Genomic DNA, 24,638 nt, shown 5'->3' on the forward strand with positions numbered 1-24,638 from the left:
ATATAACTCCGCCGCCATCTTACATTTCCCAGTCTCTACTGCTCTGGCTTCATCAGTATTGGTGCGCTGCTGCTGCTGCCTGAGAGGGAGTGGATGAGGGCTCCCTGCTGACGCTGCTCTGCACATTTTCCTCCACTTTTTCCTTTCCAGGTGTTTTTTTTACTCTTCGGAACCCAGGTGGACGGATTTTTCTTATTGACAAGGGTAGGCTTCAACATTCAGAACTATCGGCTTTCCTTATTTTTTTTTCTCGTTTTCTTTCCCCGACTCCGTGGACTGAAGACGGTGGTTGTGTGTTGGCTGAGTGTGTGTGTGTGTATGTGCGCGCGCGCTGGCCGACCGGCCGGGGATGGAGCTGCGGCAGCCCGAGAGTCAGCTGCTTTTCACGGCAGATATTTTGGGGATGTTCCAGCCACCGCCTATTTGGCTAAAATCTCATTAAAAAAAAAAAGTTGTTTTTTTTACGACGGAACGTCTGTAACGGATGTATTAAACTGTTTCTCAGCCAATGCGTAGACATCTTTGGATTAAGTCGCTTTACACCATCGGGAGTAAACCTCGGAGGTTTTCTTCGAGTTGGTAATGTTAGTAAACGTTAGCCTGTTAGCTTACTAACCATTGACCACATTCCTCCATTGTGACTCATGTTTGGGCTTCTTTAGTTTCGCCTCAGATTTTTAGCAGCTGTTAATTTGTTGAACAAAACTCCATGAGATGGAATAATACACGTAACTTTTATGGGAACGATATTATCGATATATATGTTAAATTATAAGTTGTGTTAAAGTCAACGCAGTCGTGTTTTATTAAAGTTGGGAGTTGGTTTACGGGGCGTTCACGGTGTGTAGGATATATACCTCCGCTCTAAGAAAGTTTTTATAGTTTATTTATTTTTAGTCTGGGATCAGCGTGTTTTTTTTCCTCTCGTCCTTTTAAACAAAGACCGACAAAATTCCTCCAAGTCGATGTGCTTCGGTATGAAGGCGAGGAGGAGCCTGGGAGTGAAATCTGAGCCGCTGGGGCAGCTGCGGCGGGGGGCATTGTTCGGGGGTGTATCGCTGATGTTTTGGTTTTAAAATAATAAGGAAAAAAGTCCAGTGAATGGATGCTGTGCTCGTTTAGATCCTTTATCAGTCATTTCCTGCTTTTGCAATTTCACCCATTCCTTGGCTTCCAGACTCGGGGTCTAAATGGAGCTGTCTGCCCCAGGACTTTTCGCACCTATCGTGCCTCCTTTCGTAGCCACCAGGGGACGTTTCGTACCTGCTCCGACTTCCATTTAGAATAACTTTATATGCTTTAATAGAGGTCTTCACTTGAGGAATAAAATTATGACTCCGATACTTATCTACCAACAGAATGGATCATATTTAGGAAGAAACTGATCAGAACAAAACTGAAAATGAAAAGTATTGAAAAGTGTTCTAAAAAAAAAAAAAGAGGAAATAATAAAAATTGCTTTTGAGAACAATTTATTTAAAATATTAATTAAAAAGCTGAATTAAATGTTTGAAGTAATGTAAAATGATGTCAGATGTATTTGTTTTAGAGGTGTGAAATGAAGGTGTTAAAAAGGAAAGTATATGTCTGAAATGGCTATGCAATGTGAACCTTTTTCTATATTCCTTTGTTTGTTTTGTTTTTTTTTAAATCTTATTTTTTGTACTTGTAAACTATTTTGATAATTTTCTGGTGAGCTATCTTGCTTTGCACAGTCCTGTAGGGATGAAACCTCTGTCCTTATCACTGGCCCCATCAGTTTTAGGGTCAGGGTTGAGCTGTATGGGTGATGGTTTAGCTAAATGTCACGGTTTGACAGAAATGTATGTATATACATTTTTTTTCTCTCCTGTTCCTGAATTATTATGTTTTTTTATATTTTTTTACAATTGAGGGCAGTGATAACAGATACTCCTGCACAGAAGGATTCTAGACTTTCTTATAATCCACTAAAGTTAACTCATTATTTGGATTCCTTGTTGAGCTATTGTAACTAAGCTGAAACTCCAGCTTTACAGATGACCCTTCCACTGTCCTGTTTTATAAAATCTCCCTAGAATAACCTTTTTTTGGTGCGTTTGTGCAGCTCATCAGAAAAATCCCCGAACAAGTTGCATAATGGAATAAAAAGCCGACTAACTGTGCTATCTCTCTGCTTCCTTTTTTCTGATGATGTGCAGAAATTCTTCAGACGGAAACGTAGGTGGTATGTTTTGAGATGATCCACGTTTCCAGTGGTCTTGTCATCACCGGAACAACGTCTGGTTTCCTGTTTCCTCTTTTACTGAACATCGTCTAGACTCAGACGGTAATCAGTATTTACCACATAGTTCAAGACTTTCGAGGCATAAATGGAGATGAAGTAAAGCAAGAAATGGGGGATTTTGGCATGTGTGTGAACCTGATTGGAAATCTTAGTTTTTCCGTTTGAAAGTCCAGTTGGTATGTGTCCTGTAGACAGAGCTATGCAGCATTCTGCAGTTGAGACAGAAAATAAGCCTCTGCAGCGGCTGCAGGCATTTGGTTCATTGTGGTGTTTGGCACCCAGTAGAGCACTGCTGACCCTGCACTTTAGCCTGCTAAGCCTGTGGCTGCTGCTTTTTCTCACTGCTTTTGCCAGTAATGGGGTTACTTTTGCTTATTTACTCATGCAGATGTATTGACTGCATGTATTTTATTTTTTTTTTTCTGGAAGAAAGTGAAAAAAGCAGTTTGATCTAGCTTACTTGACCTGATCTCAAATTTAGTTTGCTTAAAATGTAGTATACTTTTTTTTTTTTTTTCCATGGAAAAATCTTTTTCTTTTTTTTTGCGCATGCCATAAAAAATGTTGTAAAATTTAGCCACAAATGTCTGCAGGCCAAATGGACACAGATGTAATTTTGCCTGGGGGTAATTTACCCAAGGCTGACTCGACCGCGTGTTCTGCTTTTAAATGTTGTAGAAATGAATTTCAGGATTTCTTTACATGAAGCTTTGGGTCTGGTTACTGACTTTTCTCTACCTACTAGTTTAGATTACAGAAAACTCAATCCTTTGTCGTTTTATTTTTATTTATTTATTTTTCTTACATCATACATGGAGCTTTTGCTCAGCAGTCCAGCAGTTCATCTGCAGTGTATTAGGTACAACATTAAGTTTGGTTGTTGCAAACATGTTTGAGCTCCATCTGTGCTGCAGCCGTATGGAGTGTTATTTAACCTCACTTAGTGCAGTTACAGTACCCTTAATTTTTCCATGGCATGCATAGGTTATAGTGTCACAGTTAAAACTGATCAGTGATGGCTGTTAAATAGAGCATTTAGAGAACAGCTAAAGGAGATGTTTCTGTTTACCTCACTGCACAGGGCATCCCTCTGGTGGCTGCTGTGTCAGGCATCTGGTTTTAATCATCTGGCTTTTAACTGCACCAGGCTCCACTCTACGTATTGGATTTCACACATGGTTCAAAGAAAGCTGTCGTTCAGATTTTGTGGCTGGGCTGCTGGCTCTATGGTAAGAAGTCCCGCAGTAACAAGTTTGCCATTCAGTTTAGTGTTCGACTTAGCTTTTCGTCTCTGTTGGATGCCAGAATTTTCTCTTTGCTCATTTATGAAAAGGAAACTGGCTTCTCAAAGCCAGATGAAAAGAACCGGTTAACCACCAGTGTGAATCATAAATGATCCCACTGTGTACTTTGATTGTATGTTTGATTTGTATCCAAGCATGTATGAGACATGTGGCTCTCGTTAGGACGGTGTTGGGTTATACGAGGGCAGGCCAGTCGTGCTGGAGGGATGGCGTGTGAACAGCAAATTTGGGCTGGTACATTCATGGTTGGTAACAGCAGCTGTCTGGGAGCAGGATGCAAGATGAGGTTTAAATCACTGCTAAGCTACAGTGATGTCGTCATTTAGGATGATTGTTTGCTGAAATAAGTCATAAACTTATATGGCTCATAACCATAAACTCATTCATAGATGCCAACAATCATACAATCCCAACTGTTTTGTTTCCTTATTTTCTGTTATTTGTGATTTACTTTTTGGAGAATAAAGTAACATTCTCCAATGAAAACACCTTGGTATTAAAGAGTTCAAACAGAAGTGTTTTTACTCAGTACAGCCTTTTAACTATAGCTTTAATTTTAAAATTGTGTTTTCAATGAGTCCTTCCGTTACTTTCTGTTAATATTAGATAAAAACATTGTGCCATTCTTCTAGTCAGAACAACCAACAGTGCATCAACTGGGGAGCTGTAATAATTAAGTTGATTTTCTGACTTTACTGCAGTTTATTTTTTACATATTTTTTTTAGCTCTAGTGTACCTTGACCTCAGTAATGACCTGGTCCAGCAGGAGTATTTCTATTTCAATAAACTCACAAAGAGCTTCTCTGTTTGACAAGTTTCTCCATGTGGAGTACTAGCTTCTAGCTTCATTAGGTAGAACAGAACTAGAAGCATCTAGCCAGCCTTTAGGTGGAGCAGCATATCCAGCTTTAACGATGGTTCTTAGTGTCTTTTTTTCTTTCGATTTTGTTCTTTTATAAAGCAGTGACCAGACTTGGTTATTTGCAGTAAGTTTGTTGGTGTTTTTTTTATTTTTTTTGTTGGTGTTTTTTTTTAGATGACAGACTCCGTGTCAGAAGGGGGACGCTAAAACTGTTTGTTGCTGTTTCAGTTTTGCATCTACATCAATGCTGTTCTGTTATAAAGCAAAATCTATTTGCAACGTATTCCAGCATCAGAGCAATGGCAACTTTGAAATGTAATAGTCTGTTTGCTCAGAGTTCCAGGGTGGATTAGGGGCTGCTGGCATTCATTGTTTGTTCCAGAGGCAGATGACTGCTGTTGATTTTTAAATATGATAAAATCCAATCACACCTAAATTGTTAAGATCTTGCATATTAAGTAGAGATGGGGCATACACTGCAAGGCAAAGCAAGGTTGTTTTTTTCTCAGTAACCCAGTGTGCATCACCTCCAGAGCAGAAATGTGTCTTTAAACTTGCAATACAGTCTCTAACGTAGCTTTGTTTTTAAATGGTAAATACGAGGTTCGTGGCAAAGAAAAGGCATCAGTGAATGTTCCAGGTCGGCATCTCAGCTGCATTTGATCTCTGCCCAAATTATTTATTGGTGTATGGGTAAGACCTGGCACTCACCTGCAGCAGCAGTTAAGAGAGAGAGGCGGGGTTCATCCTGGACACAAACACACCCACCCTCACTGCCACCTTGGGGCAGCTTAGAAATAAAGGTTGTGTTTAGTGAACGTGGGACTAAAATAGTGTGTCCATTGCAGGATGTCCTAGGGCTGGGCGATAATTCAATAACGATATATATCGATCTCTAGACGTGTGGCGCAATAGAAAAAAAGAGGGTCGATAAAAGTTCGATAAAAAAGAAACGCAGTTTTCCTTCCTTCTCATTGTAGCCTAGCATGTAGGTTTATGCTAGTCACTGCTTCCTCCCAACCAATCACAATCGCGGACCCAGGCATGCCGTCACCAAGCGCCGCCCTCTCAAACCACAACACAGAGCACATGAAGCTGTGCAGCAAGGGGAGGCGGAGGAAATCGTTTCAAAGAAAGGTTTCTGTAGTTCGGCAGTCTGGCAGTATTTCGGTCATGGCAAGTCGGACCTAAAACAAACCACAGTCATCTGGAAAATGTGTCGGGAACCAGTGAAAACCAGTCTGATAACGAAACCAACTTTTTTTTATCATTTCAGCCGCTCACAGCCGGAGGAGTACGAGCTGTGTAGGCCCCGGTGCGGCTCTCCTCCGAGGAATCTTCGGAAAATATATATATATTTTCAGTTCTGGACAGTTTCTCACGTAGTTCTAACAATTGAGATAAAAATGCTGAGGGGCCAGAAACTTCAAAGTAATAACTTAGGTTAAAGCAGGAAACGGGGGCGGCGGTGGGGGGGCATTTATTTATTTGTTATATTTTTTTTGGTCACTTTTCTGGTCACTTTACAGGTGCTGGTCATAAAATTAGAATATCATGAAAAAGTAGATTGATTTCAGTAATTCCATTTAAAAAGTGAAACTTGTATATTATATTCATACATTACATACAAACTCATATATTTCAGATGTTTATTTTGTTTAATTTTGATGATTACAAATGACAACAAATAAAAACCTCAAATTCATCATATCAGAAAATTAGAATATTGTGAAAAGGTTCAAAATTGATGGCCCCTGGTGCCACACTCTAATCAGCTAATTAACTCAAACCACCTGCAAAAGCCTTTAAATGGTCTTTCAGTCTAGTTCTATAGGCTACACAATCATGGGGAAGACTGCTGACTTGACAGTTGTCCAAAAGACGACCATCGACACCTTGCACAAGGAGGGCAAGACACAAAAGGTCATCGCTAAAGAGGCTGGCTGTTCACAGAGCTCAGTGTCCAAGCACATTAATAGAGAGGCGAAGGGAAGGAAAAGATGTGGTCGAAAAAAGTGTACAAGCAAGAGAGATAACCGCACCCTGGAGAGGATTGTGAAACAAAACCCATTCAAAAATGTGGGGGAGATTCACAAAGAGTGGACTGCAGCTGGAGTGAGTGCTTCAAGAACCACCACACACAGACGTATGAAAGACATTGGTTTCTGCTGTCGCATTCCTTGTGTCAAGCCACTCTTGAACCACAGACAGCGTCAGAAGCGTCTTGCCTGGGCTAAAGAGAAACAGGACTGGACTGCTGGTGAGTGGTCCAAAGTCATGTTCTCTGATGAAAGTAAATTTTGCATTTCCTTTGGAAATCAAGGTCCCAGAGTCTGGAGGAAAAGAAGAGAGGCACTTCATCCACGTTGCTTGAAGTCCAGTGTAAAGTTTCCACAGTCAGTGATGGTTTGGGGTGCCATGTCATCTGCTGGTGTTGGTCCATTGTGTTTTCTGAGGTCCAGGGTCAACGCAGCCACATACCAGGAAGTTTTAGAGCACTTCATGCTTCCTGCAGCTGACCAACTTTTTGGAGATGCAGATTTCATTTTCCAACAGGACTTGGCACCTGCACACAGTGCCAAAGCTACCAGTACCTGGTTGAAGGACCATGGTATCCCTGTTCTTAATTGGCCAGCAAACTCTCCTGACCTTAACCCCATAGAAAATCTATGGGGTATTGTGAAGAAGAAGATGCAATACACCAGACCCAACAATTCAGAAGAGCTAAAAGCCACTATTAGAGCAACCTGGGCTATCATAACACCTGAGCAGTGCCACAGACTGATCGACTCCATGCCACGCCGCATTGCTGCAGTAATACAGGCCAAAGGAGGCCCAACTAAATACTGAGTGCTGTACATGCTCATACTTTTCATGTTCATACTTTTCAGTTGGCCAACATTTCTATAAATCCTTTGTTTTTATTGGTCTTCAGTAATATTCTAATTTTCTGATATGATGAATTTGAGATTTTCATTTGTTGTCATTTGTAATCATCAAAATTAAACAAAATAAACATCTGAAATATATGAGTTTGTATGTAATGTATGAATATAATATACAAGTTTCACTTTTTAAATGGAATTACTGAAATCAATCTACTTTTTCATGATATTCTAATTTTATGACCAGCACCTGTAGTTTATTCTTTGTCAGTATTTAATAACATAACTCAGGTCTCTTAAGTTATTTTTCTTTAAAAAAATTCTGTTATGGTTAAAAAAGTTGGTTAAATAAAGATTTAATTCGAAGTCTGTGTTTGTGTTTTTTATTAAAATTAAATCATTTAGCAATATTATAAAAAGTCCAGGCAGACCTGCACATAAAATATGGTTTCAAATCTTTTCAATAACTATCGATATCGATCAATATGCATTTTTTTTATCGATAAGCTTTTTTTCTATATCGCCCAGCCCCAGGATGTCCTTTGGGCCGTCAAGAGCCTCAAAACAATCTGTCCCCTTCTGAGGGAGAGAAGGACGGGATAAATTGTAGACCCCAAAAAACCTCAGTTTCCTGGAAAATGCATGTGGTGAAGCAGAGAGTGGTTGATTGTTCTGTAGTGTGTGAAGCAGAGCTGGCTCTTCCCTGGGGTGAATATCTTGGCTGTCATTTCTGACATGAAACAACTGGGAATGTATGTTTGTAGGGATGAAAATCTATTAGTGTTTATATTTCCTTTAGTTAAAATCTGTGGGTTTGTTTTTAGGGACGGGCTCCTGTGCTTAATCTGGGAGCTGGATTTTATCTTTCGAGGTTGTTGTTGAACCTGAGTCCTTGAGATTAATTTGTTTAGTTTGGGCAGTTTTTAATTTTTTTCTATTTTTATAAGTCATTGTTATTAATATTGCATCTTGTAAATCTTTCCCTTAAAGCCTCTTCCGAGGGAAAGTAAAACCTCATCCATTGTCATTTGGTTAATTGCTGGTATGGGAATCTTCCAACTGTTGGTGTTCTACAATAATCACTCATCTTCTCTGTGACTGTATTTGGTATTGTTTTAGAAGTAGTATCAGATATAGTCTAGCACTAATTCTCACATTTATGAGATGAACTAACAAGGAACCCTCTCCAACATGCCACTAGTTTCTAAATATTAAATGTTTTCTTTTGGAAGTGTTTTGGAAATTGTGGCCTAGTTGACAAACATGTTAAAGTTGCCTAAAATATTTAAATAACTAGAAACTTAAAAGTTAATTTCTTGAAGGTGTGTGCATTGCCTTAGTTATCTTTGTGCAAACCCGTGTTTTAACCTGACATCAAATGTCTTTGGCACAGTGGGTCCAAACTCCTCTGGTCCACAGCCTTGACTGTCGGGACACAACCTTTTACAGTTAGCGCTATTTAGCCAAATAAACAAGAGCAGCACCATTTTAGCTCCACTCTTACTCAGATCTGGGCTCTTCAGAGATTCCTGTCTAAAATAAAAGCAATTCTATCTGCAAAGCTTGCAGAAAGCAGACCTTAAACACTCCAGTATTATGTAACAACTGGATTTATACACCATTGACCAAAGCTGGTGTTTCATTTTCCATTTACCCAGTGGCAAACATAATGCTGAACATTTCTTAATATAACACTTAATATAGAAATGTAAAGCATTAGATTATTGATCTGTATTGCAGTACGTCCCACAGGGTTTCTGTTCTGCAACTAGATAGCTTTCAACTGTGATGATCTCAACTCCAGATGGGAACCTCAACTTCAAACACAGCTTTGGTCTTTTATGAACCATACTGAGGACGTGACCCTGACTGGTATGCTGGTGGTGAAAGATGCAAAAACATGGAAACTCGGTTTATTTCCATTCTTTTTCTGATTAGTTTTATTTATTTTTTTACCGGGGTAGATGTTTACTGTGGGAATTGTATAGTTTGTTACATTCCTTGTGTCATTGATGGGTTAAAATTTTTTGTTTAATTCTCGCTGCAGCCTCCTTAGTTATAGATGATCTAACTAGTATGCTGTAATGGGAATGGATTTATTTCCAATTTGCTGTAAAATTTTTCAAATAAAGGGAAATGAGAGCATAGGGTTTTTATGGGAATAAACCGTTTTCTGTTTTCCAGAGACCTTTGTAGTCATTTTTATCCCAACTTTTGTTTCTGTCATAACATTTATCTTTCAGTATGATTTGAAAAGGGCCTTTTTTTTCAGTTTACCCCCCCCTTCCACCTAAATGAATCCCCTTTGCTTGCCCTACCTCTGCTGCTATTGCCAGTATTTACTTTCCAGCAGTGTATGGTTTCAGCTTCAAAGCCAGCTCAGGAATGCAAGCGCCCTCCTCCCTCCCTTTGCCTCCCTTCTCCACCCAGGGCTGCACTTCCCTCGCCATTTCTCACAGAGATCGCTGCTAGCTGCTTCACTTAATGGAGGCTTTTGTGTGCGAGCTGTGACTGTTTGCATATCTGTCTGAAATGGGAAGAGGAAACCAAGGAAAGGGAGGAGGCAGAGAAGGAAAGAAAACACTAGAAAGTCACGTCTGGGCCATTTCCTTTTTCAACTAATTGTTAATTTCAGCTGCTCCTCTTTGATCTGTGAGCGATGTTGTGAGGTTAAGATAAGTTTAAAAAACAAAACTTGACTTTTTTTTTTCCCCTCTGCAGATCAGGAAGCTGTGTTGGGTGTGGTTTGAGAAAGGAACATGGCTTCCCAAGGTGAGTTGTTTAGGGGAGCATTTAATTAGGTGTCTGTGTCACTGTTGTATTAGGCATGTTTTTCTAAAATAATTAATTAAATTTGAAAGTTTGACTTGATCTAACACCGGTAGTTATTTATGTTACAAACATTACTATTTGGCTGTATTTATTCACCACTGAAAGGCGGCACAGAATAGTTTTTGATCTGGTTGGATTTCCTTCTTCTCAGCTGATCTGATGGAGCTGGATATGGCCATGGAGCCAGACCGCAAGGCAGCCGTCAGTCACTGGCAGCAGCAGTCCTACCTGGATTCAGGGATCCATTCAGGAGCTACCACAACTGCTCCCTCTCTGAGCGGGAAAGGCAATCCAGAGGAAGATGACCTCGACAGCAACCAGGTCATGTATGACTGGGAGCAGAGCTTCAACCAGAACTTCTCCCAGGAGCAAGTTCAAGGTATGTTAAAACTCTGAAGGATGGAGGTGGGGGGGGTTAAAGTCACAGCAGACTGGTTAAACATGGCGTCTCTTGTTTCAGACTTGGATGGTCAGTACGCCATGACTCGGGCTCAGCGGGTGCGTGCAGCCATGTTCCCAGAGACCCTTGAGGAGGGCATGCAGATCCCCTCCACGCAGTACGACGCCACAAACCCCACCAATGTCCAAAGGCTGGCAGAGCCGTCACAGATGCTGAAGCATGCCGTGGTCAATCTGATCAACTACCAAGACGACGCTGAGCTCGCAACCAGAGCCATACCAGAACTCACCAAACTGCTCAACGATGAGGACCAGGTAGAAGCTGTTACCAAGGTTCTAGTTGGTTTTTCTTCTTCCTATTTGTCAAAGTTTAATTTTCCTCTCCTTTCATTCAGGTGGTGGTTAACAAAGCAGCGGTGATGGTCCACCAGCTTTCAAAGAAAGAAGCTTCTCGTCATGCCATCATGCGCTCCCCTCAGATGGTCTCTGCGATCGTCAGGACCATGCAGAACACGAACGACGTGGAGACCGCTCGCTGCACAGCAGGGACTCTGCACAACCTATCCCACCACAGAGAGGGGCTGCTGGCCATCTTCAAGTCTGGAGGAATACCTGCTCTGGTTAAGATGCTGGGGTAAGGGGAGCAGGGATGGAGCTGTTTTATGGAATTGAAATCTACATTAAGTTTTGGCAGATCTACTTTGCATAGGTCTATATGATAAATATGCAATGTGGTAATGAGTAAAGGCTGGGTGACCTAACCACGTTGTCCTCAACAGTTCACCGGTGGATTCAGTCCTGTTCTACGCTATCACCACCCTCCACAACCTCCTGCTGCACCAAGAAGGAGCCAAGATGGCTGTCCGTTTAGCCGGCGGTCTTCAGAAAATGGTGGCTCTGCTCAGCAAAACCAACGTTAAGTTCCTGGCCATCACCACTGACTGTCTGCAGATACTGGCCTATGGAAACCAGGAAAGCAAGGTGAGGATGGAGCAGAGCAACATGCTCAGGTTTCAACTAGTCCACTCGATATTAAGGCTCTTTAGGTCCCTAATCAGTTTGGTTTCTTTGTTTAGTTAATTATTCTGGCGAGTGGGGGTCCTCAAGCACTGGTCAACATCATGAGGACCTACACTTATGAGAAGCTCCTGTGGACCACGAGCCGTGTCCTTAAAGTGCTGTCGGTGTGCTCCAGTAACAAACCTGCCATAGTTGAAGCTGGTATGTGTCCTAAACCCTAAAATTGTCCACACATCGTTTCCAGCTGCAGCTCGTTCCTTCTAACGGTTAAACCTGTCTGTTTAGGAGGTATGCAGGCTCTGGGTCTCCACCTGACAGATCCCAGCCAGAGACTGGTCCAGAACTGCCTCTGGACCCTCAGGAACTTATCAGATGCTGCCACCAAACAGGTAAGGTCACTCAGGATTTATTAGATTTACATTCATTACATAGAATTCCAATTCTTCTTCCACCTGAAGTTCAGTCCAGTTCAATGCATCTTCTGTTTGCTTTCCAGGAGGGAATGGAAGGTCTGCTGGGAACTCTGGTTCAGCTGCTTGGCAGTGACGACATCAATGTGGTGACCTGTGCTGCGGGGATCCTGTCTAATCTTACCTGTAATAACTACAAGAACAAAATGATGGTCTGCCAGGTAAAGTTTACCCCCCTGATAAGTGATTGGCTGCAGTTAATTTAGGAGAAAACTTAAATATTCTATTTCACGTCTATAATTTATTTTAAAATGTTTACAATCTCCTCTCACAATCTGAAAATCGGGTGTTAATAAAAAATGTTTTGCCAAAGACAAAATAATTTCAAAGAATATGGAACAAAATGGACACAGGGAACCACAATCAGTGATGTCCTTCATTGTTTTTATGCAGAGCATGTTTCCAGTAAATTATTTTGAAAAAAAAAAAAAACATTTTTGTAATGATGGATCATGATACTAATAAAAACCAGTAGTTTTTTGTATAATGTGTTTTATCATTAATGTTTAAATCCCTGCTTGCTGTCTTAGTTTGAGGTAAAATAAAAATATTGACCTGCTAAGAGGAGAGGCTGCAATTACAAGAAAATGATGCTGATAGTTACTTTAGTGCAATAAAATCCTCCAAGATGAGCCGGAGTATCATGTTATGATAATGAAAGGATGGAAATATTGAGACAAATGAGCCTCTAATCCCTTCAGAAAAACGAGGAGGAAACGGAGCGCAGGATCACTGTATTCCAACATGGATGCAGTGAACCGGCTAAACAAATTCAGTCTGAGAGGAAGAGATGAGATAAAGAGATCTCATTGCATTAAAATATGATTGTTTTAACATTTCTTTGTCTTAATTTGATAAAATCCTCTGCCTTGACTTGTTGAGTGAAAAGCTTTACCATGAATATGTGTTTTATTTTGATACTAAAAAACCCCACTTAATTCCTGACAAAGTAACTTAAACTCTTAGTAAATCTGTGTACCAACAGTCCAGACGTCAACTCTCTCTAAAAGGGGAATGTGAGGGTAGGAACCTAAATTGTTTGTGTTGCTCTTGCAGGTTGGGGGTATTGAGGCGTTGGTGCGCACGGTTCTTCGGGCTGGAGACAGAGAAGACATCACAGAGCCAGCTATCTGCGCCCTGCGCCATCTCACATCCCGGCATCAGGACGCAGAGATGGCCCAGAACGCTGTCCGGCTGCACTACGGCCTGCCTGTGGTGGTCAAGTTACTGCATCCACCTTCTCATTGGCCCCTCATCAAGGTACCTGGTGCTGAGGAGGGTCCTCTGGATTAAGGATCTCTTCTGTCTTTGCTTTAATGCTAAATGATAAGTAAGCCATGCCCAGTTGAAGCAGAACTATTCAAACTTCCTGTTCTCTCCTATCAGGCTACAGTTGGTCTGATCCGTAACCTGGCCCTGTGCCCTGCCAACCACGCCCCGTTGAGGGAGCACGGGGCCATCCCCAGACTGGTCCAGCTGCTGGTCAGAGCCCACCAAGACACACAGAGACGCACCAGCATGGGAGGCACACAGCAGCAGTTTGTGGTAAGCTCACCATGTCCTCTGAAAGTAGGCTTGGTCTCAGGATGGGAATATACTGCACGCTCTTATAGAGGTCATTAGAGCTGGAAAGGCGACCTGTGGAGGGGGGGTGAATTGGAAAGACGAACAGCCGGTCCTCAGCTCAAGTGTTTGTTTTCAGGAGGGAGTCCGTATGGAGGAGATAGTGGAGGGCTGCACAGGAGCGCTTCATATCCTGGCCAGAGATCTCCACAACAGAGTGGTCATCAGAGGTCTTAACACCATTCCACTGTTCGTTCAGGTATGTCCTCAGCTTTACTCGCCGTGTTCACCTTTTAGGTTTTCAGCTCCACCTCTCTAAAGCTCGACTTCAACTACAAGATGTGTAATAATAAAAGTAGATATTTAACCGTAAGTTTCCCGCTGTGTTCAGCTGCTGTATTCTCCGATCGAGAACATCCAGCGTGTAGCAGCAGGCGTCCTCTGTGAGCTGGCCCAGGACAAAGAGGTGGCAGAGGCCATCGAGGCAGAGGGAGCCAGCGCTCCTCTCACAGAGCTGCTGCACAGCCGCAACGAGGGAGTTGGTAAGTACAAGGCAACGCTTTATTACTTATTTATACATAATGTATTTTGAATTTTAGATTTGTTAAAAACAGACCCTTAGGAACAATTTCATTTATTTTAACTACAGCAGCTATTTTCTATTGGATGAGTGATAAATATAAAACCTGAACCAAACACCATATCCTTTCCCCAGCAACATATGCAGCAGCAGTTTTGTTCCGTATGTCGGAGGACAAACCTCAAGACTACAAGAAGCGCCTGTCGGTAGAACTCACCAGCTCACTGTTCAGGACAGAAGCCATGTCCTGGAACGAGGTATGATGCAGTTCTGTTCTGGCCACGTCTTAATAGTGATGCTGGTGGAGCAAAAGATTAAAGTATTAAAACTCCTCCCCTACAGACTGGAGACCTGGGTTTGGACATCGGAGCACAGGGAGAGCCTCTGGGCTACAGGCAAGATGGTGAGTCTAACAGCTTTCTGCTCCTGATCCCTTTAGTTGCAAACATTTCCAGCAGGATCGTCTGAGCTGGGCTCTTCTATGGTCTCTATAAAGCAGTCGGGTTGCATATCTGTAAGGACTTTAAATTGTAGGAACAGAATAAAAATGTTTCCAGTTTTAATACCTGGACCATCCTACTGATTTAGTGATCAGTTGGTCAGAGGGATTTTTATTTGCGTTCCTCATTCTTCCAACAAAGATGGCTTCCAAACAGGCTGAATGTTCGATCGTATTCACCATCCCGCCACTGCTGCACAATTTGAACTTTTTGGCCGACTCCCCCATGAAAACGGAGCCGGGCCGTGATGGCGTGTGCTGTGTTGCTGTGCTGTGTTACATTTGATCATACTACTGTGTGACTGTGTGGTTTTTAACAAGCTTCTAACAGCAGCTTTGCTTCCCCTGCTTCTCCCTCCCTCCTGCCTCCCCAGACCCAAGTTACCGTCCCTTCCACTCTGGGGGATATGCAGGGGACACCATGGGCTTGGAGCCCATGATGGATCATGATCTGGGTGGAAGTCACCACCCAGGCCAGGACTACCCACCTGTAGAAGGGCTTCCTGACCTGGGACACGCCTCTGAGCTGATAGAGGGCCTCCCGCCTGGCGACTCAAACCAACTGGCCTGGTTTGATACCGACTTGTAAATACCGAGACCGACATTACACTACACTTTTTACTAGGTAAGACCCACTTCTTATCCCACTTTGTAGCCTTCTTCAAGACTCCTTAGCAAAGATGTGATGTGGAAGCACAGTGGGGAGTGTCCCAGATAAATGGTAGGAGGAGGAGGAGCCTCATTTTGGCTGTTGCATGTCCAGACGGCTCCTGTTCTGAAGCTGTGTGATGTGGTGTTTGATCTTTGTGTGTGGTCCTTCACCAGCACCGCTGCCGTCTTCTTGCTTTCTTCCCCTCCAACTTCTTTTTCTTCTCTCTTCCAGCTGTATCATGTGATCTGGATGAACCTGCATCGTGATTCGCCCATATGGAGGAGGCGGGGTTTCAGAAAGTGCCTGAAGATGACTCAACAACAGCAAGCATATTCCTGTCTACAGGAGCTCCATTGGGACAAAGTAGATTTTAGTGCGGTTCAGTTCTGGTCTCTCAGCCTCATTGAAGACTGACTTTAATCCTGACGCAAAACATTTTGATCTCATACGCATTTTTTTTTTTTTTTCTTCCCAAAAACCCTTTTTATGCGTTTTTATTTTTCATTTTTACTACCTTTGTTTGTTTTACTTTTTTATTCTGTTATAGGTCTGTAATGGTACAAACTGAACTGAGCTTGCATTTTTCTGCATCATGATACTCACTTTTATTTTCTAGTCCCTTGTATTTTAAATCTGTGTTTTTATTTTTAAGTGGTGATGCTTCGTCCAAAAGAACTGGATGAGCTTTTAAATGGTGTCCAAACACTAAAGGTAATCAGTTGAATTGTATTCTAATGATCAAGTGTAACATTGTGTAGCTTTTGTATAAAAACAAAACGTGAATTGGAAGTCATGGTCCAAATATCGAGCTATTTTCTTGCTTTAAAGGAGGACACTGATGTGTCCCGGCTGTTCCAAAGGGGGGTTAGCTGACCGAGCTGGGTGGGAGTGTCTGTGAGGAATGGGGTGGAGAAGTGCTCCTATTGGTCTGCTGTTACAAAGGGGGGGAAGTAGTGAGGCGCTGGTTGCTTGTAGCCTGCTGTGTTCTGAAACAATAAAATGGACTGTCATTTCACCCAGATGTCTGTCTCATTTCAACCATTAACCTGTTAAAATACCCTTTATGTTTAAACAGTTTTCCCTGATTTTTACTAAATAAAAATTAAGATATCTAAAAGTTATATAGAGAGAAGCACATGTTTAGTCCTGATTCCTTACTTAACAGATACTCATGTTTTTTTTTTTGTTTTTTTGTATGTGCAAGAATGGCAAACATGCTAAGTTCAAATAATCTGGTTAACCTCTGGTACAGTAGAAAATATGCTTCCATAACCGGATGCCAACAGACTGAATTTCCAGGGTCCATTAAAACCTTTGTAGGTCGACAAGGAAACGACACTGATCATGAGATTGCATTATCATTGAAAACTGCTTTTTGAATAAATATATTAGAATGAGCATCTTGAACCTGGATTATTGCAATATAACTACTTCTGAATTAAATTTGAATCATTAACTGGAAAACCAAAAACCTGCACTGGAAAAAATCGAAATCTAGACAAGTCATTTTTTTCTTAAAATAAGTGAATTTGTTCTTGGAGTAAAGAGACACTTTTTATTAAGTGTAAATGGTCTTGTTCCATTGGCAATTAGTCTTATCTCAAGTGCATATTATCTAATCTTATTTTAAGAGTAAAAATACTCTTTCCATTGGCAAACTATTATGTTTACCTGGTCAAATTAAGGTTAAATACACTTAATTTAAGACATTTTATACTTATTTTTAGATTGATGTTGATGAAATGTGTGAAGCTGGAAATCATGGGGTTAAAAGACACATTCAGATGGCAGAGTTGGGAGTCAAGTCTAAAAATGCATCACTTGATCCAGACTAGAAGTATCCTTTAAATATTTTCCTGGGTACATGGAACTACTACAAATTAGGAATATCTGTGTGAACAGCTGCTGCCAATTGAGTCCGAACAAATATCTCACCTACAGCTTATAAACTGCACAGGATGAATACATTTACATTAAATCTCCAATATTTGGTCAGTTTAATTTTTTCACGGCCCAATTTATAGAATCATCAAACTGTTATTTACTTGTCAAACCTGTCGAGTAAAAGCAATGCAGGTCAGAGTAATGTAACAGCTGTGACCTGGATTTATGTCTGGCAGCTTCAGACTGAAAAACTAGAATCTGTTATGATTTAATGGTTGACATTCACAGATAATCCAGAGTCAATATTCTGTCACAGCTATGAGGTCAGTGCTGATGTGACGGCCCGGATTACTGCTCATGATGTAATCCAGCAGTCTGGGTGGATGTTTCAGATGAGCTGGTGACGCGACATTATGGATGAATGGAGTCTTGAGGAATATCTTAATGGCTTAATTTATTAGTTTATATAGATTCTGGCGAAAATAAAAGATTTATTTAAAACAAAAACATCAAATCCATTGAAGCCTCTATAGTGAACTCTGAACAATCCAAAAACTTAAGACATCAGGTTTAACATTGGGGGTAAAATGCCGTTAATCTGTGGAGGAACCAGAGACCTCTTGTAGGATTTCTGCAGCCAGAACAGTCACGTCAGCATGGCACCTAGAAAGGAACAGGATGTATGTTATTATTGATAAGCTCAGCATGAAGATGGAAACCGTTCCTCTAACATCTACACCACATGTAGGAGGGGGCAGATCACAGCCGAGCAGATGGTGCCCTTTGATGCTGGCTTGTTTCTGGAGCATATTGCTGGGGAAAAACAAAATCACCCCATAATTGAAATGTTTTCTTAATCGGTTTCTGCTGCTGAACAACATTTCACAGCTAACCTCTGCTGCAGCTGTTCCGTTCATTTCGGAGTCCAAACTTAAAGTCAGGAGGTGCGTTTTTGATGTTGCCGCAGGTATCCGACAACGTAGGGGTGAGCTGGGATCAGGTTTTGGACCCTCCAGCCTTTTCTTCAGGAACACCCCCTCCCTCCACAGACAGTGGAGTTTGAAAAAGCATTCCTCAGGTTGCCATGGTAAAGGCACAATGACATCATTACTATCTGAGCCCTGACCTCTGCTCTCAAAGCTTCCAAAACTCCTCTCATCCTCTCAATTAAAACCTCTCCCTCCTCTTCCTGTCCTCTCTCTCCTCATCTGCTGCCCTTTTCCCTAAAACCTCCACTTCCCCTCCCTCCCTCCCTCCTGCCAGGCGGGAGGGAGGGTGCCAGCCACGGCCACTTCAAAGAAGAGAGCCGATTTCTGCTTTCATCTGGCAGAGAAACAAGTGAGGAGAGGAGAGAAGCACGAGGGAGGGAAATGGAGAGGGGCTGCTCGTGGAGGAGATATGGGTTCTGAGGGCGACAAAGGGAGAAATAAAAGACGTGGCTGAGGAGAAAAGAGGTGGAGAGGGCGGGTCGAATAAGAGGGGCCTCAATAGCAGAGCAACAATACACCTTTAATATTGATCTGGCAGAGTCTGTGTGTGATTGAGAGACAGAATCTGGATAGACAGGAGGGTGAAAGCACCTAAGTGTGTGTGTGTGTGAGAGAGACAGAGTGAGGTCGCTGGCCTGGTACATCAAAGGATCAAAGGAAGCATGGTCGCTATAGTGAGAAAGCCCTCGGTACAAAGAGGGAGCAAACATTCAGCCCACACATTCATGAAAGCAGCCCGGTGCAGGTCCAGGTGTGCATGTGGAGACCGATGCACATCCAGTCATTCATTTTCACAACTGCAGACAACAGCTATTCTTTTTTTCTTCTTCCAAGTGAATAGATTGATATTGTCCTGTGATGGACTTTATTAACCTGGACCACAGACCCATAGTGACCAAACGATGTCAGCAGAACCAAAACAAAAAACGGATTTCCTGTGTGTCTCTTATGAACAGTGGAAACCCTTGTGCATGGACATGTAATCATCCCTCCTTATTCTGAAACTCCTAAATAAAATCCAGCTGCCTGCAGAAGCCACAGAGAGCATTAGAGAACAAACAGGGATCTGAGAGAAAGTTTGAAGCAGGGATTTCTGATGGGTTACTGTTTGATTTATCACCCATAAGCCTCTCTAAAACCATAATATGGTGATCAGGCTTTTTCTTATCAGCCTTGGAGGTTGTTTAAAAAAAAAAAAACAATGCAAAAAGATGGCAAGAAAATGCCTTTGTAGCGACTTGTTCATACAACAGATTTGCATTTGGATTCGTGGCTTTTAGGAAAGAAAAAAAATGTTTTTTTTTTTCAGCTCTATTAACTTTCTGTAATAGATTCATGAAATACTCACGCCACACATTTCATATTTGCAATATTTAAACCATGTAACCTGGGCTCTGCTCTGTCAGATACAATCTAAAAATTGAAGTTGGAGGTTGACAACTTAAAAAATTGGGGATTGCTCAGGAGTCAAATACTTTTGCAGAATCTTGTAATGAAAACATAACTGCAACAGGTTTCCGCCTTGTTAACATTCCTTTAAGAATAAATCTTCTGGAGATAAAGTTTAATGTCGGGTCTGTATTGTTATAATGGTCCCTGATGGGTGAGCCCTACATACAGCTAACTGAACTGGTTTCTATCTTATATCAGGGATTTTGGTATCCTTGGTGTCAAAAAAGATTTAGAAATGTCCTTGAGTTTCTCAAAGTTAAAGATGTTTAGATTTTTACACCAAGGAGGTGAGTTGGAGCCAGCTGCTGCATAACCAGCAGCGCAGAGGCGGTGAAATGATACGTTAGTATCTTAAAGCACAAATAGTACTTAGCAAAACAAGATGAAAAGGTTCATAATTAAGGGTCGAAAGCAGAGGCTGATATACAGTCTGACAGACCTGATTTACAGCAGTGTATGAAGATTCACGCCATGCAACAGTTAGAACGGGCGTAGACAACTGGAAGGATATTAGAGAAGAGCAACTGTGCAGAGAGGAGCTATGTAGAAAGACTGAGCCGTCAGGTTTTACATCTTGGACAGAGGTCTTCAGTTCCAACAGTGGTTCCCAATCTGTGTTTTTCCAATGCCAAAAAAAGATTGAGAAAATGAAAACACCTAAAACATTCATTCTTATAACATTGGCTTCAGCGCTTCAGGGGATGTGGGGCCATATGGTGATAATGTTGGGATTGATGACAGGTAAAAAAAAGTCTTATTGAATGAAAGGATCTCACCTCCCAGTAAGAACTTTCCTAAAAACATCATGAATGAATTTTCCTCTTTGTATAATGAACCAGTGATGATGTCCGCTCACACTGAGCCTGGTTCTGCTGGAGGTTTCTTCCTGTTAAAACGGAGTTTTTCCTCTCCACTGTCGCTACAGACATACTTGGTGTGAGGAATTGCTGAGGAGTCAATGAGTCGATGCAATCAGCTGGTTTTCTTGTGACAGAAAATTGAATCAATCTGACAGTATGATCTGGTTGAATTGTCTCTGTAAAATGCTTTAGGATGACATGTGCTTTGAACTGGCGTTATATAAATAAACAGAATCGAATTGAACTGTTTTGTATAAAGTACTGAAATCTCGGAGTCAAGTAAAAGTACAAGTACCTCTCCAAAATATGACTTTGGTAAAAGTCCAAGTCACTGACTGAAATGTTACTTGAGTAAAAGTCTTAAAGTATCTGAAATGGCTTGTACTTAAGTATAAGAATTACTGTAAAAATAGATGTACTCAAGTAATGTAGTGAAAAGTATAAGTAAAAAGTAAGTGCAGATAGAATGACATTTTTTTTTACATTTTGGTAAACTTTGAAGGTTAAATTCACTTAAAATAATATAAACAACCAAGTGTAGGATAAATTTAGACTGGCGTTAAGAAACAGGCGTATCCTATTGGTGTTGATGAACAAGCCCAGGCAAGACCCGACTTTGTAGTCAGTAGGTGGGGTCAAAACACTTGCGTTTCTCTCGCTTGTTTTTTTTTTTTTTTTTTTACTTAGTAACTAAACCAAACATTGAAAATGTATCGGAGTAAAAGTATGCAATTAAGTTCGTAAATGTAATGAAGTAAAAGTGAAAATTCTCAAAAAAATTATTCTCTTGGAAAGTATGAAGTACCTCAAAATATACTTAAGTACAGTAGTGAAGTATTTTTACTTCGTTACTGTACAACACTGGAACTGTGTTCCTCTCTTAGGCCTTAAAGCCACATAGAAGCAGAAATCTGCAGCCGGTTTCCTGTTCACTCTCAAATCGATCCAATAACATCCAGCAGCAGCTGTGAATCAGCCAACTTCACCTTAAAAAACTCTTTCTGTTAGTTGGAGGGGCAGGTTTGCAATACTTCATTTCTCCTTTTAGTGTAAGAAGAAGCCATATAATAAACCAAATATAAAAGGACAAAAACAAATATGCATCATCAAATAGACGCACCTGTTGGATGCAGCAATATCCTGGAGCAGATTCGTTAGGGCCACTCCCTCAGGACATTTGAACCAATCAGGCTGGTCTGTAGTTTGAATCTAAAAAAGGAAATGGCAAAATAAGAGAATATAAAATCACAATTCTGTTCAGTCTGACTCTGGGATGGAAAACTAAGACCACAGCTGCATTTCAAATGTTGCCCAGCAATACAACTAAGACCCTGGTTAGTAAAGGCAGGTAGATAGATGGTAAACAACAATCAGACTCTGTTGGACGTACCGCCATAGGAACAAAGATAAACACTGCAATTCTATAAGCATGTAAAATGGGCACAAAAAGTAAGCATGTGTGTTTTCCGTGAGTATTTGCAACAATTCTTCATGGCAATAACTAAACTGCTGGAAGTTCAGTTTTTTTCCCCTATCAGGGTTGAAATTGTGGGTTGTGTTAATGGAAAACCGACCAAAACCTACCAAGTTTTAAGGGGAGATGGAGTAATAATGTGGGACAGCATTGTGACATAAGGTGGGATCAGGGAGTAATAGAAAGGCAGACAGCAGTGTGTGACCAAACTAGCATGACAATAACATGCCTCACTATTGTGGGTGTGTAAATATGCTGCATTCACTTCTCAAGGCTTTTTAAAAATGATAAATGATCCATTCATAAATAATCCACTTGAATGACTGATATCACAATCAATAACAACAATAATAAACATTTGATACACAAATGTATTTTTGTTACAATTAAGGCAAAATTTAATGGAAAATAAGGATTTTTCAACAGTTTAAGGCTAACTGGGGCAGCGGTGGCAATCAGAGGGTTGTCGTTTTGAGCCCTGCCTCTGGCTTTCAGCGTCATTGTGCAAAACACTTCACCCCCGTTGGCTACTGATGGTGTTGGTGTGCGTGCGTCAGCGGGTGAATGTCTGAATGTTGTTTAAAGTGCTTTGGTCAATTCTCCTGACTAGAAAGGACATTTACCATTTAATTATTATGAAGTATAGTTAGAAAGATTTATTCAACCAAATTCACATTTCCCAACTCTCTGTAAAAAAAAAATACTAATTTAAAACCATCAAACTAGATTTTTTGCTAAATGTTGAACAATAAATAATAAATTAAAGACAAAAACCTGCAGTTTCAGTGTTACATACAGCTGAGCAGGGCTGCAAATTGTGAGCTTTCAATGTTGAAAGTTTTAAAGGAAAATTAATAATAATTTATGGTGATATATAAATTTATTTAGTCATTTATTTAGGTCCTAAATAATTTGGGAAATAAGCCCAAGCATGGAATTTGCCATATAGATGTATAAGGGCTTGGAAATTGATTTCTTTGGTAAACTGTAGGCTCACTGGTCCATGACGTTACTAAGCATAGTACTCTACTGTTACTGTTATTTTAAATAAAGAAAATCAAAGTTACTATACCTTTCACTTATTAAAAAGTTTTAATGGTTTGGCTCCTTGGACCTATTTCCTGATCCTGGGTGTCAGCATCACTCTCTCTGACTGCCCGGTTTCATTGTTTGCCCTCTCCTGGTGGGATTTCCCTGGATTAATACCTGCCCTGCTGCTAACTTGATATCTAGGTGCTTTCCCAGAGTAAAAAAAAAAAAAAAAAAAAAGAGCTTAATGAGTAAAAAGGAGCTATTTTAACTTCAAATTTAAAGTTTAGTTCTATGGAGAAAATCTTTTATAATCATTTATATAAAAAAACAGACTAATTTTCTTGTGTGAGCTTGCAGCTCTGTTTGCTGAGTGGATTGATGCTGCCCGGTTCATAGAACATGTTTTCTTTGATCTCTTGTGACATCATCATGGCCGTCTCTGTGGCGACAGTACAGTTGTTGCTAAGTAACGGGGTTAGGGGGAGAGAAAAGATGCTCCCCTCACTTATTTTCCACACAAGTGCACAGACACTTGATTTTCACCAGCCTGCCATCTAAACGCTGCATTTCATCCCTACAAACTTTTCCTTCATTCTCTGCAGCTCAACATTACGAACAACCAAGTCAATAATGTTGAACTCAAAGCTGGAAACGATGCAACCAGACGGAGTGCAGCTGACAGACGGACACGCAGCTTCTCAGAAATATAGAGCAGCGCTGTCATGATAGACATCCAGTTTATACCAGTGACAATGTACCTGACAGCAGAGAAACAAGAGATCTGCTAAAAAAAAAAAACCTTTGACATAATCTATGAAAAGCTGAATATTGAGATGTTTTTCAGTGGATATATTATTTTCATTTTAAGGATATTCATTGATAAGTAACTTCTAATGAAAAGGAAGGATTATTTTAGGAGTAAAGCATGAGCTTCATGTTTTTATCCTTTTCAAGGATTTATGTTTGGGCCATTTCAACAGACTGATGTGCATTGATCAAAACGTTTACTACGAACCTATGGAGGGCTGGCCGAAGGCGAAAGAAAACTGCTTAAGGCCAAAGGGGCGCCCAAATGGACAATTAACTGGTTTTAATTTTCGCCAGTATAATGATTTCCATATAAATAAAGTAATAAAAACACAAAAAATCATGATAAAATTGTTTGCACTTTCTGAATAAATATTTATAATCACTTAGAAATCATAACTTACACATAAAAATAAAATTGGTCTAGGGTGAGACTGGTAGACGTACGAAGGAAGGGCCAAACTTTTCCAAGTAAAACTGAGAACAGTCTGATGAGAGTTGACTGGATTCAAACCTTCCAGACGTCCTAAAGCACAGCAATTTACACAGCAACCACATAACCTCACTTCCTTTCCTCAGAATGAGATCAGAGTTCCACCCAGACCTTTAGGTAGCTCTGAGGATGGCCTGCGCTCCCTGTGACTGTAGCATCTGCAGGGTGGAGATTTTCCAAACCCAGATTAATAAAGAACTGCTGCACCTGAGGTCTTCCATGGTGGAAGAATGATGGAGTGGGCTGGCAGTGACTAGCATTAGCAACAAAGTCCTCTGTCAGAGCGCTTACAGTGATGTCATCAGTGACTTTGC

General features: G+C 40.9%; 2 protein-coding genes across 6 annotated transcripts in view; one reads left to right on the forward strand and one right to left on the reverse strand.

Annotated features, from left to right (window-relative positions):
• The first annotated feature begins 28 nt into the window (after nucleotides 1-28).
• ctnnb1 (catenin (cadherin-associated protein), beta 1) lies at nucleotides 29-16,352 on the forward strand. 2 transcript variants are annotated; one of them, XM_038275853.1, is made up of 17 exons: nucleotides 29-204; nucleotides 10,040-10,090; nucleotides 10,302-10,529; nucleotides 10,611-10,864; nucleotides 10,945-11,183; nucleotides 11,329-11,530; nucleotides 11,626-11,770; nucleotides 11,855-11,958; nucleotides 12,066-12,200; nucleotides 13,096-13,299; nucleotides 13,426-13,584; nucleotides 13,742-13,861; nucleotides 13,994-14,144; nucleotides 14,318-14,439; nucleotides 14,525-14,585; nucleotides 15,056-15,306; nucleotides 15,565-16,352. In XM_038275853.1, the coding sequence occupies exons 2-16, from the start codon at nucleotides 10,078-10,080 to the stop codon at nucleotides 15,268-15,270; spliced, it is 2,352 nt and encodes a 783-aa protein (XP_038131781.1). In that variant the 5' UTR covers nucleotides 29-204; nucleotides 10,040-10,077; the 3' UTR covers nucleotides 15,271-15,306; nucleotides 15,565-16,352. The 2 variants fall into 2 exon arrangements, with proteins under 2 accessions (XP_038131781.1, XP_038131782.1); XM_038275854.1 differs by lacking the exon at nucleotides 15,056-15,306.
• A 1,302-nt stretch (nucleotides 16,353-17,654) lies between these two features.
• Nucleotides 17,655-24,638, reverse strand: part of ulk4 (unc-51 like kinase 4) — a 123,587-nt gene continuing 116,603 nt past the window's right edge. For all 4 annotated transcript variants that reach the window (XM_038275780.1, XM_038275779.1, XM_038275777.1 and 1 more), the window contains exons 36-37: nucleotides 21,639-21,727; nucleotides 17,655-17,880 (exon numbers count right to left, since the gene is read on the reverse strand). In XM_038275780.1, the coding sequence (XP_038131708.1) occupies nucleotides 17,811-17,880; nucleotides 21,639-21,727 (159 nt within the window). In that variant the 3' untranslated portion in view covers nucleotides 17,655-17,810. The remainder of the gene's footprint in view (nucleotides 17,881-21,638; nucleotides 21,728-24,638) is intronic.

The sequence above is a fragment of the Cyprinodon tularosa genome, unplaced genomic scaffold (genome assembly GCF_016077235.1).
Source record: "Cyprinodon tularosa strain WSP-4 unplaced genomic scaffold, ASM1607723v1 ctg98, whole genome shotgun sequence".
Classification (NCBI taxonomy): domain Eukaryota; kingdom Metazoa; phylum Chordata; class Actinopteri; order Cyprinodontiformes; family Cyprinodontidae; genus Cyprinodon; species Cyprinodon tularosa.

Coding starts and splice junctions, on each gene's coding strand:
- ctnnb1 (XM_038275853.1), top strand. Junction 11,531..11,625: donor ATGGAAACCAGGAAAGCAAG/GTGAGGATGGAG, acceptor TTCTTTGTTTAG/TTAATTATTCTGGCGAGTGG. Junction 14,145..14,317: donor CAGCCGCAACGAGGGAGTTG/GTAAGTACAAGG, acceptor TCCTTTCCCCAG/CAACATATGCAGCAGCAGTT.